The sequence below is a fragment of the Pleurodeles waltl genome, chromosome 8, assembly GCF_031143425.1.
Source record: "Pleurodeles waltl isolate 20211129_DDA chromosome 8, aPleWal1.hap1.20221129, whole genome shotgun sequence".
Taxonomy (NCBI): Eukaryota; Metazoa; Chordata; class Amphibia; order Caudata; family Salamandridae; genus Pleurodeles; species Pleurodeles waltl.
The window spans coordinates 811,948,615-811,965,107 of record NC_090447.1 but is presented as its reverse complement, the minus strand read 5'-3'; the positions used below and the strand labels follow the sequence as shown (position 1 = coordinate 811,965,107).

Sequence of the window (16,493 nt, the reverse complement as noted above, 5' to 3'; positions counted from 1 at the left end):
GTTAGTTGGTCTTCGGTGACTTTTCCCCAGCGGCGGTGAGGCGGTAGAGGGATGCAGTGGTGTTCGGTGTTTTTCTTGAAGGTAAAGTGGACGCAGTGATGGTCGGTCCAGTGGAGTTCGGAGGTGTGGCTGAAAGAGATGTGGTTGCTTGAGGTGAAGAGTGGGTCAAGCGTGTGTCCGGCGATGTGGGTGGGAGTGTTGACCAGTTGACGGAGTCCGAGGTTGAGGAGGTTGGTGGTCAGTGATGTGGTGTTGGCGTCGTTGTTGTTTTCCAGGTGGAAGTTTAGATCTCCCAGGAGGATGTAGTCTGGAGAGGCGAGGGCGTGGGTGCTTGCGAGGTCGGAGACGGTGTCGCTGAAGGGGGCTCTTGGTCCTGGAGGGCGGTATATGAGGGTTCCTCTGAGGGTAGTGCTGGGATCCGTGTGAATCTGGAAGTGGAGGTGTTCGGCTGTCTTGAAGGTGTCGTCCGTGTGGGTGTGGATCTTGAGGGTAGATTTGTGGGCGATGGCTATCCCCCTGCCGATTCCGTTGGTGCGATCTCTTCTGGTGATCTTGTATCCGTCAGGTATTGCGATGTCGATGTCCGGAGCCGAAGAGTCGTTCCACCAGGTTTCGGTCAGGAAGGCCACGTCTGGGGCGGTGGTGTCGAGCAAGTCCCAGAGCTCGATGGCGTGTTTTCGTGCGGAGCGTGTGTTGAGGAGGATGCAGTGCAGGTGGTTTGTGTTGGTTGTTGCTGGCTTCGTTGTTCTGTTGCAGGAGAAGTTGCAGGTGCGGCAGGAAAAAGGTCCTTTGGTGTGCTTCGGGGTGGCCAGGAAGCACTCTGTGGAGGGGCCAGGGTTGAGGGCGAGGAGTTCGCTGGCCGAGTATCGGAAGCAGGAGGTGCGGGGGGCGAGGACCAGGGGGGGTGGCGCTGGGCGCGGTCCAGAATCGGACGGGCGCAGACGGGCTTGCCTCTGGCGCGCTAGCGGCGCGCCCGCTGCACGCGTCCGCTGCGCCGACGTGCAGCGCCAGCCATTAAGAAGGGAGGGGGGAGGGGGGAGCAGCTGGGAGGCGGGAGGGAGCGGCGAATGGGGGCGCGAGGGGGCGGGCCGCAGGGAGGCAGTGGCAGGGAGCGGAGAGCAAGGGGGAGCGCACAAGAGGCGAAAACACGAAAAACAAGGCACAAAAAAGTCGGGCACAATTTTAAAAACAGTCACAATTTGAAAACAGTCACAGAAATACACTAATGGCACAGTATGCAATCAGGGAAACAGCAATCAGAGGGGCACAACGGGGGCAGATGCGCAGGAGGCGAGGCGCTTGAAAACAGTAAAAACGCACTTACAGGACGGCGGAAAGTGGCACAAACAGAAGGGGCACGACGGGGGCAGAAGCGCAAGGAGGCAAGGCGCTGAAAAATTAGAAAAACACTTACAGGACGGCGGAAAGCGGCACACGGGTCAAGTGAAGCTTACTAGAGCCCACTAGACACCAGGGATGAGGCGCAGGAGGATGCCTGCGGGTGGAGGAGGGCCTCGAACACGCTAGCAGCAGCGTGGGCCGGGGTCAGAGGCAGGAGACAGCAGGTTGGTGCTGCGGACGTGGGGGGCGAGCTCTAGACCTAAAACAGGCCAGAGGTCGCTCACTCGCGACGCGCAGCGCCAGCCATTAAGAAGGGAGGGGGGAGGGAGGAGCAGCTGGGAGGCGGGAGGGAGCGGCGAATGGGGGCGCGAGGGGGGCGGTGCCGCAGGGAGGCAGCGGCAGGGAGCGGAGAGCAAGGGGGAGCGCACAAGAGGCGAAAACACGAAAAACAAGGCACAAAAAAGTCGGGCACAATTTTAAAAACAGTCACAATTTGAAAACAGTCACAATTTGAAAACAGTCACAGAAATACACTAATGGCACAGTATACAATCAGGGAAACAGCAATCAGAGGGGCACAACGGGGGCAGATGCGCAGGAGGCGAGGCGCTTGAAAACAGTAAACGCACTTACAGGACGGCGGAAAGTGGCACAAACAGAAGGGGCACGACGGGGGCAGAAGCGCAAGGAGGCAAGGCGCTGAAAAATGAGAAAAACACTTACAGGACGGCGGAAAGCGGCACACGGGTCAAGTGAAGCTTACTAGAGCCCACTAGACACCAGGGATGAGGCGCAGGAGGATGCCTGCGGGTGGAGGAGGGCCTCGAACACGCTAGCAGCAGCGTGGGTGGGGGTCAGAGGCAGGAGACAGCAGGTTGGTGCTGCGGACGTGGGGGGCGAGCTCTAGACCTAAAACAGGATCAACTTTTTGTTGGATATGTGGGTGCAAAGAAAGAGAAGGCAGTGCAAAAACGTACTATCTCTCGATGGGTACTTCATTGCATCAACATGTGCTACGCTTTGGCCAAGAAGCAACCCCCAGAGGGCTTGTCCGCTCATTCCACCAGAGCAACTGCTGCTTCCACTGCGAAAGCATGCGGAGTTCCTGTCCTGGATATCTGTCAGGCAGCTACGTGGGCATCCCTGCATATGCTTGCTTAACATTATTGCCTGGGCAGTCAGGGTTGTCGGGACGACTATTTTGGTCGTTCTGTCCTGCAGAACTTTCTAGTATGATCTTGGTTCGCAGCCCACCTCAGAGGATGGCATTGCTTGGGTATCTATTCTAAGGTAAGGAATCTGCAACTAGAAGTCTCTACCAGATATTTCGGTGCCGAAGATAAGTAACTTGTACATCTGTTAGAGACATATTCTAGTTGCAGATTCCTTACCGACCCACCCATCCTCCCAGCTTGCAAACTGATTTCTAGGAACAGGGATGCCCCCTTCAGGTCCTTAGCTCTGGAGCACCAATCTTCGTGTTCTTAGCAGCTCTGTGCTTTGGTGTGGAAAGTCGTTAAAAGAAAAGACGTCACAGCGCTGAGGCAGCGTCTATGTACTACTCCTGACGTCGTCAGGGTGAAAACGGCGCCAACAACGCCCGCGGAGTCGACCAATGCCACCTTCCGACTCACAGGGGTATTGCTCGAAGAAAAAATCTCCGGATCCAGTCTGATGCCTGGGGGAAAATTCTAAGCTAAGGAATCTGCAACTAGAATATGCTGGGACGTGCACACAGCTCCCCTAACCAATAAAGTCAAAATACAAATGGAAACTTATAGTCTCTATAGCGGGCCTTGTTTAAAGTGATTGCAGTACTCCGAATTCCTTCTGTATTGTCAAATTATCCTTATGCAGTTTCCAAGAACATTTTCACTATTTTGCAGGCATCAATAACAACATACTTGTGAGAGGGGGAAACCCCTAGGGTGGCCTACAGTAAATGCGTGCAATCGCCTTAAGTTTGAAGGCTGGGATTTTCAATTATTAGATGGAATTTCAGCTATTAGGCTGAACTTCATGCTCTGTACAGTGGGAAGGAAACTCTAGCACCTGGACACGTCAGCTGACATAACTACGCGCTCTACAAATTATCCTATTCATTATTAGGCGTGTAACTACTGCCAATAAATAAATGACTGGCTGTTTGCGGACAGGGTGGACTCAAAAGATAGAGGTCGAGAGCACTGGTATTCCACTTCGGCTGTCCCTGATGTATGGATAGAAGGTGTCCCAAGATCTACCACAGATCACTAGGATACCACTGGAGTATTGGCACCAGGCATTGAGCAATATGGGATGGTATGGTAGGATAACTATGGAGACCTTGTTACAGGGTAAATGGCTTCCAGTAATGCCCCAGCTGACTAGTTTTTCCCCTTGGAACACCATTGGGATCTCTGAGATGATAGATGTTTGGGAAACAAACTACATTAAAATGTTTATTCAACTTAGTGTTGTTAGATCTCCACAGATTTCAATTCTTCAGGCACCTGCAGATTAGACACATCACACAAGTAAAGTTAACCTGTCAGGAATCCATGACTTCAACCCACTCAGACCAAATTGGTTCCATCTAAAATTTAAGAGAAAAAAGGGCATAACTAGAGCGCATAGAGCATTGATGGTAAATATACCTGATCTGCTGAAAATCTTGTGAGAAATATCTGAACTAGGCCTGGTTCCCTGGAGGAGGTTAATTGGCAGAGACAAAATTGGGAGCCAGGCAACTGCTGATGGCAGCTTGTCTCTGCCTCGTTCATTTCATATATTTTCACAGAATTTGTTTTATACTGGAACGCATTCACAAGGTCGGCAGAAGTATTGATCCTAATTGTGTAAGATGTGGGTGGGAGCTGGACATTTTCCTACTCGCTGTTTAGGAGCATCCAGTGATCCAGAGCTATTGACCTAGAAACCACAAAGTCCTTAAGTAACAGCAGTCGGTCTTCCATTTGAGCCTAAATTGGGGCTCATGGGGAAAATGTCTGAGGCTTACTTTGTTGAGCTACCAATGGAATGGTTGCACCTCTGTCTCTTCTGCAGGTGCTAGACCTACACATGTGCTTCAGTAGCATTGAGCAGGTCTTGACAGGCCTGTTCTGCCAGTGAAGTGCCATCCATCTCTATTGTTAATTCTGAAAGGCATTGTGCTAAACAAGCTAGGTTTTGGGATTAGGAGATCCCAACACACGTTTTATAGAAGGTTAAATCCAGGGATGATTGAGCAGTATCATGAGAACTGCAAGTATCATGAGAGCTGAAAGCAGAGATGTACACTTGGACATATTCTTAGAATTGATCCGCTAACAAAAGGCAGCCATTATAATCCATCTAAGTGAAGGAGTCCTATCAGAGCATTTATTGCACTAAACAGGTGGGATGTATGGCATTCAGCAGTTGTGATGGCTTCAATATCACCATCAAACACGCAGGTCTCTGTGAGTAGCTCCGAAGTATAGCAGTATGAAGGGCATCTAGGGCAAAAGGAGCTTGCACCATTATCCTCTTTCTTTATCTTTATTTAGCTAAGTAAAGCCATAGAGATTAGAACAAAACTATTACAGGTAATGTGAAAAATACATTAAGATAGTAATTGAGAGACTACATCTAAGACCTGAAAACATTACAAATGTATTATCAGTATATAAATACAAGATAAAAAATAAAAAAAAGTAAACTAAGGCAAACAAGAAAGATATATGTGCAAGAATGAAAGAGACATAGGTTACACAATAGAAAACTATGTCCCAACAACCTTTTAGAAAGAAAAGCCTTCATTATTTTTAAAATGGCAATTAATAAATGACCATGATAATTCAAATTAATTCATTAAATAACATTTATAGAAATATCATGAGAGGACTAGATGGGTACCACATAGTTTTAAGATTAGGAGTAAAATATTGTCATCAAGCACAGGTGAAAAAAAAACTACAAAACAGAATAAACTGCATAGTTGATTGTACAAAACGTTTGTCACTGGGACAAGGTGTGAGGTGTTCATCAGAGACCCAGCCTCTAGGAAAACTTAAACAAAAATGCACAATACCTAATCTAAAATGAGTCTGTAAAAATCTATGATGAGCGAGGCACAAAACTGAGATTGGTCTTTTGAACCGGAAAAAGGAGGACTTCTTACTGATGGCTTAGTAAGTTCACTATTCTCTATCCCAGCCTGTCTAAATTAAAATAAAAGCTTGTTTAGCACAATGGCTGTCAAAATTAACAATAGTTGTGGGATTAGTGAATAACTGCTGTTTGCTAAAATTGTGAAACGTTTTAATATAGGGAGAGGCACTTAATATTTAAGGCTTCCTTGAAAGACAGACAATCTGAAATCACTGTTATTTTAAACTGTATTTCTAATTTGGCCAAAATTGAGATTTAAATAATAAAAAGGCGTAGTTTAATTACATCCTTTAGATTCAAGTGAGTTATTTGCAGCAAATATAAGATGGACTACCTGGGGGACATGCTAGTAGTACCTGTAAGATCTATTTTCCTCAATTTGTAGGTTAGTAACTTTCACTTAACTGCAATTGCTGGCCCCATTATTTGCAATCAAAACACATTTGATTTAAAAAAAAAAAAAAAAAAAAAAAATATCTATTTAATCGATTTGATCCCAATGTAGTGCCAAATCAAAAACAGCACCCATAGATTTTAAAAATTGCTGTCTTCTACTAGACACAAAATTATGCCGTTTCCCAGAGCAATCGAACCAGACACTAAAAAAAGTGAAACATGTAATCCTCTTAATTGTTGTCCTTGATGTATATTAGCTTTAGATTGATAGACTTGGGGGCAATCACCATAGTAAAGGATTTTGAAAAAAAAATGCGATAAGCTCTTCCTGGACCACAGATACAACAAAATTGTCCACATTTGTTTAACCCATTTGCAGTCTGGGCCATCAGCTCAGCATCATGTGCATATCAAATGGCTGGGTTACGACAGGAACTGTTTTTTGGGCAGATCCTGGCTCTGGGATACTAAGTGTTGTTCAAAATGATTTGTGTAAAGTATAAATTAAAAAGAGATGAAGAAGCAACCCTATCAGAAAAGGGTTCGTTCATTCCTCACCAGCCCCATGTTTAACCCTGGCAGAAAGATTGGTATGTAGCTGACTTACGAAGTTGACTATCTCGCAAACAATGCCCAAAGCAAACAGTAAAGTCCAGGGCTCTTTTATTTTCACACAATCAGAAGCTGACCTCGGATCCTTGCAAGCCAAGTGAATGCCTCCTCTTTTTAATTTTTACAAATGTTTTAATTAAAAGGAGAAGATCAAGGGACCGTTCAGTTGTTCCAAGGCCAGGTCTAAACCCAAACGGAATATAAGCTAGAATTGTATTATCTTCTGCCACTGAACTAATCTATACATCAGGCTATTTCCAGCAATTTTAACATGAGTCTATCACGGACACTGACATTGGGCAAAAGTACCTAGTTACCTCTAGCTCTCTTTTTAAAAAGCAGAAATATTCTAAATTTTGACCAGGTAAATGGAAGAGATTAAGTAATGCCCTTATTGAGAACATTGTTGATAGACAGTACCCATAATCCAGAATCCTGTTTGTATGTATCTTTTGGAACACAGGCTGGGCCTTTTGACTACTGTCAATTGCAGTTTGCACTTCCTGGGCCACAGGTGTAAGTGTCAAAGAGCAAGGAAGGTTTCTTAAAGGACTTAAAGCACTTAAAAGGGGGCTGAATATATATTGACCAAAAGGGGTACACATGTATGTGACTGAAATTCCGCCTCAATAGAGGGTCTGGTGTTACTGCCAAGAAAAGGGGAGATAATGATCTTCCAAAAAGCACAGTTGTGCTTCAAGACACAGCCCTTTTGTAAATTCACCCAGGCCACCTCCCTAGTGTGGGACTATTTACTTATGTTATTTTATCACAGAGGATTTTCTTTAAAGCCCACAAGAAATTGTCAGGAGCCTGAGTGCAGGGTTGGTCAAACTATTTATAGGGGTAACCTGTTTTCTCTTGACTCAAGGCAAGTTTCATCAATGTCAGCCGAGATGGCAGGAGAATCGTCTGATTATCAAGACTGCATAAAAAGTCATCTGAACTTTGAGCTATCAAGTCACCAGTAAACTGTTCACGATCAGTAACAGAGCATTCTAGCCTTAGCCCATAGTTTTTTACTGAATCATTTACAACATGCTTAAAAACTAGACTGACATTTTTAAAACTAAAGGACAGCCAGATAAAAAAGATAATTTTGATCACTGAAATTATTCACAGGGGTTTAATTAGACAGTATCCTGCTCACTTGTTTTCCGGGAAATATAAAAGTGATCTATAATGCTATGTGACCCTCTGAATGTAATGGTTAGAAAATTTGGAGTAGTCAAAAATCTGTGTGTATCTACTAGTATAATCAAAATACCATTTCATGAAATATTAACAGAATTTCAGCATCCCCCTCACCTTATCAAGTGTACAGGTTCCACCTCTAGGATCTGGCTGTATACAGCATATAATTTTAGATTGTATGGTCTAATGAGTACTTTAATTCTTCAACCACCACCAGCTGTTTCTTTATTTTACTATTGTTAAGTGAGAAGTACTCTGTTTTCCCGGGGATTCAGAATTGCATTGTTTCTCCCTGCACCGACTTATCTATTTTTCTTCTGTTCATTCCTCGCTGGTTCCGAAAATAGCTGGAAAAACTTTGTGTTTCAGAAATGTATACACCTTTGACTACCGTGATGTTGTTCTTCACAAGTTTGCATATTTATCATTTTCGGGGTGTTTGTTCAGCAGATATGTTGCTGGGCAACCACTTCGGAGAGCAAGCAGTCCCATATATTACTTATCCATTTCGAGCCTCTTGTCTGTTTGGAGAATACTTCATATGTCTATATCAAGCACATCTCAGGTGCAGGACTTCCCTGCACCTCATTCGTGCTCTGGTTGTCAATGTAGAACATGATCAGATCTACAGTTCTGTCTAAGTAACTTACTACTGCTTACTGTGGTACCTTTTCTGCGTTTAAACATTGTACTTGCTTCGAAAAGTGTTGTTGCATTTTGAAATGCTAATGTACATGGAGCTCGCTGATTCAGTATTCCTCTCAAAGTTCTCACCATTTCTATCGTGTAACACTTGTTAATATTGCTTTCAAATATTTGCCTCTGCCAAACATTTTCCGTGAAGTCAATGATGGGTCCATAACTCCATCATGTTTTCTTTTCTTTTTCATTTGGGACAGGTTATGAGGACATGTAAGAAGATGGGTATTAAGACAGTTGCTGTCCACAGCGACGTTGATTCGGCTGCTGTGAGTGGGACCACTTCCTTCTTATACTGCTATTGCGTGGATGTTTGAATATTTTCCCAAGTCAAAGAAAGTGCTAGTGCAGCGTCCAGCTTGTTGCAGTATTTTAGGGTGTTTGTGCACTTTATAACACAGTCCTTGTGCATCATTTAGGGACAGTTATATGAACGTTACTTCTAAAGAATATCGGATTGAAAATTTAGGCAATGGCTTACAAAAACACAAACATTTGACATTTTCATCAAGAGCAGCCTCTATGAGCTGTGTCTTCCAGTTAGTACGAATTGTATTTTAACTCTGCATGCATTATGAAATCATTGGTTTAAAGGCGATTTGTTATGACCTTAATGCAAAGTTTATAGTTGCGGGGTCTGGTTACCGTAAAATGCTAATTTAGCCACGTCTGTTTTGTAGACTGTATGAGAAGATAACTTTAGCTTCTCGGATAATTCTTCTCTGCTGTATATGTCAGGTTTTGTTTTTCTAATTTGAGTTTTCGATTCCAGCCAACTTGACAACATGACCAACACGCATGTTCTTCAAGTCGTGGAATTCCTCCTGCCAGTACGAACTGCTACATTTTATATAGTCTTTATAACTGGCCCATATTTGCAGTTTTAGAACACCGTCGAAAACGCTTGAATATTTTATTAACTACTTAGATGGAGTGGTCTTTTTTTTCCTTGCAACCTATCCCTTCTCGCGGGTTTGAAATTAGCACATCATAAAGGTCATTCCTTACATTTTTCCCTTTTTGCATATTTTTTTTAGAATACCCTTTCAGATGCACATGCAAAACAAATAGCCCTGCTCCTTAATAAAATGCTTTTTTGTTCTCCTGTAATGGTTTTTTTGACTGCTCTTTACCATAGTCTTTTGGGGGAAAGAGGGTATTGTGAGTACCCCTTATAATTTGCATTAGTCACCTTCAATCCACCCTGGGCGCTCTTTTCAAAAGCTTGAATGGGGGGTGGCCTGAAACAATACATTGTCATTTAAGAAGCCTCTGCGGTGATCGCTAGCTTTGTGCCCTATGTTGACGTTTGAGTTTTCCCATTTGCTCAGTGTTTCCTTTGCTGGTTAAAAGTAAGTGAGCTTAATTGACCCGAACACCGAGTCAAAAAGCCTCAAATGCTTCCCACCAGCTTTCTAAGTGCAATGCGTGTGGGAAAAGTTACAATATTCGGTCCTTTTTTATCCAGTGCCTCTTGTGCATACCCACAAGTATAGCACCAGCTCGTAATTGTTTGTAATGGTTTGTGGGAGACCCGTTAGCTCCCATTACTATCGGCAGTCACAAATGGTAGATTTGTTTTCTTCTACCGGGGATTTACAACTTGACAGACTGTACCTCACTATATATTGTGCGCCGGAGGTTATGTCAAATGGTTTCCAGCAGAAGGACACTTATTGTGGTTAATCAGAAGAAATTACCACATGCGAATGAAATGTATGAAGTCCACATACAATCAGGCGTTCTGTATGAATGAGTCAGAGTCTAGGACAAAAACCAGCAAGTAAAGCCTTCAGGAGTGTGGAAGGACTGCACACTAACATGTCTGAAACGGCAACTGAGTTTTTACATACTTATTTAGATATTCGTAAAAGGATATCAGAACACTTTACAAGGGATTGTTTGAACATGATGCAACCGAGATCCACAATAAGGCCAGGGAAAAGTTAATGCAGTAATGAGATAGTTTGGTAATTTAAGAGTGAGTTAAGATTGGAGGACAACCGTGGTAGAAGGGGGGTTGGGAGCACAGTGCCTCACATCCCAGCACAGTTCACCCCTTTGCATCCTGGTAAGTGCATTTCTCAATTAGTGTTTACTTCAGAATTAACTGTAGTTTTTCACCAAGGTGGATGGAGACATTGCTGTATATCTATAGGCATGTATTTCTGAGTTTAGACCTTCATAAGTAGAGAGAAGACGTAGTAGAGAGCAAAAAAAAAGAAACCATCTGGGGCTGCTGGAAATGCTGCCAAATACCTCCCATGTCACAGTACCACTCACAGGCACACAGTTGCATCCCCAAAGCTTGTCAGGCTGCTGGTTCAAGGAAGCTTTTTAAACAAAAGGCAGGTTGGAAGCATACTGCCTCACGTCCCAGCACAGTTTGCCCCTTTGCATCCTGGTAAAGCAGTTCACAATTAGCCCTTACTTCAAAGTTAAATGTAGTTTTTCACCAAAGTTGGTGCAGACATTGCTGTATATCTCTAGACACGTGTTTCTGGGTTTAGCCCTTCATCAGTAGAGGGCAGAAGTAGTAGAGGGCAAAAACATTCATCTGTATGGATATGTAGCAACTGTAAGGTAAGCCATCAGGGAATCGCCTAAGTAGCCAAAATGATGGTTCAGAAATAATATGCATGATATTTGGTTCCAGAATAGTAGTGATTCATTGGTGTGTGGTAGCCTTGTTAGAAGGTGGTTAGTAGCTTTAACAGCAGGTGAGCCTATTAGGCTCACCAAGGCCAAAGCCTTAACTATGCCTTTGTTGATTTGGGCACTGTCCACATTTGCTCAGTAAAGCAGATATTTCCACCTTCCTAGCAACTGCTTTCAAATCATAGGTAATTGGTAAGGCCTACCTAAAAGTAGCCAGCCTTCAATGTGGCCAGCCTCCATGTTTTCAGCAGCACACATAGCTCATCCCTCACGTCCAGCAGCATTTATACACAACTCCACATGCCCATCTTTATGTATTGGAAGTGGAAATATGTTCTGTGACTGGGACATGCACGCCCATTCCCTGCCTAGTAGATGGTAATCCAAAACTCTACATTCCCAGTAATAAGCAGTGGCAGCCTGTACTTGCCCATCAATTACGTATTTAACTTCCACTTACGGACAAAATGCGTAGCTACCATCCTCATGTCCAACAACACATCTGGCCTGCATCCACTTGGCCAGAAAGATATCGGGCCAGCAGCATGCATGGGCAGTTTAGAATGACCTGGAAAGTAGTAATGTGAGAACCATCAAGCTGACCAACAGGTAAAGTTGGTAGTAACATTCAAGCAACATACACATAGATCCCTGTAATTGCTATTCAGGTTCTGCAGTTTATTCAATGTCCATCATCCTAGTTTCTCACTCTTTCTTCCTCACTCTCTGTTTTTTTTTTTCTCCCTTACTCTGTATTGCTCAGTGTAATTCTACTAGCTTTTCTAGTTGTATGCCTTTGTCTCTTTATCTGGTGCATCCTCTTTTCTAGTCTTTCTCTCTAGTACACACTCCCTTTGTCTGTCAGACTCCTCCTCCCTGTCTCTCTGTCTTGCTGTCAGTCACACTCTATCCATCTCCTTCTGGAACTCACTCCCTCTCTCTGTGTAAACCCAGGATAGAACTCTTTTCATTTTAAGTCTCTGTTTTGCTAAGTCTGACTCTCACCCTGTGATTCTTTCTCATTCTCTGTCTTGCCCTCACTCATTCTTTTTCTTGCTCTCTGCCTTGCTCCTCTGTATCTTGCTGCTGCCTGACAGCCCCTCTCTGTCTCAATCTCATTGTCAGTCTAATATTCTCATGCCCACTTATTAGTCAGACAATCTGTTTTCCTCCTTTTCGCTTTCTCCACTCTTAATTTGCATCCTTAACTCTCCTGCACCGCCTGTGCCACAGCAGGCAGTGCAGTAGAGTGAGTGGCTTGACACAGCAGAAGACTGAGCTAGAGAAGGGATGGTGACCCATGAGCGAAAAGCATGTCAAATTTTGCTACAGTAAGTAGCTTGCTATGCAGAAAATAGGCTAGTGGAGTATCACTGCCTTAAATAGGAACCACCAGGCATCGCAGCATGTGATACCACAGTTGTGCAAGAAAAAACTCATTCTCCAGAATAAGACTGTTATGGTGTTTTTTTTCCCCAAAACCTTCCCATAACATAGTACCCATGAATGCCAGTGATCATAGTACCAAAGTTGATCTGTTTGACTAGACCAGTGGTTCTTTACATGTGGTCCGGTGACCACAAAGTCTACCGAGAGGTGTGCCTCTACTTAGCAAATTCATTATTATTAACAGATTATTAAATTGCTTATAAATAAAAAAGCAACATGTACATTTGAACATTTTAAAATGTTCTGTAGGCATTTGGAAGTGGAGGCTCAAAATTAAGCAGTTTGATTTGTGGGAGCAGTGCAAATGCATCAAAGAGAATATAGTATGGGCGACTGCCCTCAATTAAAATTTGGAAAAACTCCAACCTTACAATTAAATTTATTTTTTTATATTTGTGAATGAAATACAATATTTCATAATTTGTGTATTTACTTGTTTGATGCTTATTTCTGTATTTTTTGTGTGTTGTTTTGTGGCTCGGATCATCGAAAATGCTTTGGCCGGAGTCCCTGGCTTCGAATAATGACTCAGTGGGGGTCCAAGATTTCCAGTAATGATTCAGTGCCTGGCCCTTGATTCCTATAATCATTAAACAGGGGTCCACAGAAATCAAAAGGTAAAGAACCACTGGACTAGACCACACAGCCCTGCATTGAATTGCCCTTTAAAGAATGGAGATGGTCAGATCTGTAGAGCTCTCGCGGCTATCCTCTGTGAAAGGGTCTCTTGGTGGAGACAGGTTAATCAATTATGAATTATAACCATCTCAGTAATGCAGCTAGGTAATGACTGTTTACTTGGCTAATTTAAGAATTAGGGGTTGAGACCAGTTAAAAGCTCGAGAAAACCTGAATTTAAACTTTGTAGGAATGAAACTTTCCATACATGGTTGAACGCACCTCAAAGGCAATTCCTGCAGTAAGCCTAGCTGTTATGCTTCTAAAGTCTAGACTGTGAGATGGATTATCTATTAAACCAACTGTTATTCCTCCAAATTATTGAAGGGAAAATATTGTGATAAAAGAATATTGTGTCAAAACTATTGTCAACTGAAGAATGTTAGGGCAGAATATAGAATGTAAGAGTATTCGTTTTTAGGAGTATAGTATTGTTTTTTTAAATATTGTATATAATGTTTCTTTATAGTTTACAAAATGTAGTTTTATTAATTTTAATGTTATTCCATTAATATTAGGTGTTAGTATGGTGTGATTTTATTTTTTTGTATAGGTTGTAATTTAGTATTTTTTAATTTAGTAGTGGTTGTTTGGTTATTAGTTTTTGTTTTTGTTTTTTAGGGAATTAAGGTTGGAAGTTAATTAAAAAATACATTATTGCTCTTTAGTTCCAAATAATTTTTATGTTAACTGATAGTTGTGTAAATTATTGATTGCTGTTTTATTTATTTTAGTCTAGTTTGCCATTTTAATGAGTAATTTTAATTTACTTAAATTTACTTACTAATGTTTAATTTAGTATTGGGTGGTTGGATTTTAGAGAATTGGTGTGAGACGTTAAAATATAAATTGCTTTAGATTAGTTTGTATTAAACAATTGGTAATTATAGTAATTGATTTGAATAATTATTTTAATTATTGTAGTGTAATTTGCAATATGTAATTTTAATATTTCTAAATTTATTGAGTAATTCTTAATATGGTAATGGGTTGTTGGGGTTTTAGGGGATATGGGTGGAAAGTTATTTTAAATATAAGTTGTTTTTTTAATAATTAATTTAAGTTAAATTAGTTGATAATTATACACATGTATTTGTTTTTAATTAATTGCTAACTTGTTGATCAGTTTAACTATAAAATATAGAAATATGAAGTGGGCGTACCTGCCTGCCTTGCCAGTGTTGCAGCTGCTCACACTAGCGTGCGGAGGGGAAGCAGTGGCATTGTTGGATGCCCCCTCCCAAAGTGACAGCGATACAACGGAGAGACCCTCTGGTGCTGGAGCGGATGTGAAGCAGTGAGCCTGGGAGTGCTGGGGCGGGAACGGCCCGTGGCCCTGGTGTTGCTGCGAATACTTGGTGGGTCGGGCGAGTAACAGGCCCCTGTCTGCTTTTTGAACGGAGACCACTTCACACACAGCAGAGACAGAGCTCCAGGTGAGGGGTGCGGGGATTGAGAGGGCCCCCCCTCCACAGAAGAAGGTGAGGAGAGAGGCACAGGTTCGCTGTAACACGCCGCTGAACCCTACAATTACTCCGACAAATGGTTCTCCAGAGCCTGTGAATACTAATTGTCGAAAAGGACCCAGAACTGGTGTAACTAGTGTCTTATTGGCTACCGGAAGTCAGGTACGGATTTAAGCATAGTGTTGCACGGTCTAAAAGTACTGCTTGTGGGCTGCGCTGCGCCATCTTGGGCAAAGAGAACATGCACAAAGGAGCCCAATCTAATAAGATCATGCAGTACCCCACCTGGAGTGTGGATCGAGCACGCGGAGGGACAGGACCCCCCCAACCCAGCCCTCACAAGACACTACAGATATTCCAGAGGCAACTAAAGGGACCGAGAAGCTCTGGAGAACAAAATGGACACTATGGCAATGGACATAAACCACCTCCGCCTAGATCTACGCAAAGTGGTGGAAAGTGTCAAGAACACTGAAGAGGAGGTAACAACGCTACTCGCCCCGGTTAAAGAGCTCCAAACAAAGGTCACAGAACTTAATAAAGTAACTTTCCAGAACTCTGAAAGACTTGAAGACCCAGAGGGCAGATCAAGCCGTAATAACCTCCGCCTGTTGAGGTTCCCGGAACGAGCAGAGGGACCTTTCACACAACTTTTCCTTGAGGACTGGCTTGTTGCTGCCCTCCAGCCCATGCGCCTTTCAAAATTCTTTACGGTAGAGAGGGCACATAAAGCCCTGGGCCCGACCCCGAAAACTGGTACACCACCGCAAGCAATTATAGCACGCCTTTTTAATCACAGGGATAGAGACTTAATCCTTCAACATGTGAGATCCGGTGGGGGGCCTTACTATGAGGGTAAGCCAATCCTCATATTTCCAGACTACTCAAGAAAAGCGCAGGAACTCCAGAGAGACTTCCTAGGGGTTAAAAGAAAGATAAGGGACAATAACATCAAGTACAGTCTCCTTTTTCTGGCTAAACTGAGGATACAGTATGGAAAATCAGCACATTTTTTCGAGACGCCGCAAGAGGCATTTGACTGGATGGAAACCCAAGGTCTCTCATAGGGAGAGCATGCTCCTGAATGGCAGGGACCTAGAAGGGACCGGACCTGACGGCCTCCCCGCACTGTTTGGGCTCCCACAGGAGGAAATCATGCTCTGGCGCTGGATGGAGCCCATACAACACTGGGGGCTGAGGAGGCAACACTGGCTCTAGAGGGGGATCTGGAGGTGACCCCTCCGCCCCAACGTCTTCCTCTCCTCGACTCACCTTGCAGATACTCAAAACTCTGAAAGTTTGGCCATATGACAGTGTGACATGATGGTTGGACCTTCTGACACCCCCATTGAGGGTGGAACTCCTATATGTCCTCTGGGTCCTGCTCCTAGGGGATACAGAAATCCATACAAATCCTTTTCCTCATAATATAATTCCAGGTCATATATACCTGGTTGGACATCCGATGGAGGCAGCAGGGACTTGATAGTCCATAGTTCGGGGTGGAACGGTTGAGGATCAGGGTGCCCCAGATTTGCTGAGCCTAAGTTTGGCTCGTAAAGAAGGGTCGCTTGAGGTCCTGAACAGTTTCTTTATTACCACATGTTCTAATATTGTATACATAAGTTTTGTTCTTTTTTTTGGGGGGGGGGGATACGTGGGGCGGGGTTTCAGCCCCCCTTGGTGACTGGGTACTGGGACGGTGTTGTTGCCACTGCCTATGGGTGGTGGGGACAGGGAGTGGGACAGGAGGTGTCACCCCAGGACTGTTCAGGGACTACACTAGATGTTTTTGTTTGTTGTGCGTTATATTTGTTGTTAACACCAGACCTGCCATAGAGCAGAATCCTGTCTACCGGAATGAACGGC

At 43.6% G+C, this 16,493-nt stretch overlaps 1 protein-coding gene across 2 annotated transcripts in view; it reads left to right on the top strand.

Annotated features, from left to right (window-relative positions):
- Positions 1-16,493, top strand: part of PCCA (propionyl-CoA carboxylase subunit alpha) — a 2,021,650-nt gene that overhangs the window by 204,471 nt on the left and 1,800,686 nt on the right. For both annotated transcript variants that reach the window (XM_069205070.1, XM_069205071.1), the window contains exon 4: positions 8,574-8,642. In XM_069205070.1, coding sequence (XP_069061171.1) covers positions 8,574-8,642 — 69 coding nt within the window. The remainder of the gene's footprint in view (positions 1-8,573; positions 8,643-16,493) is intronic.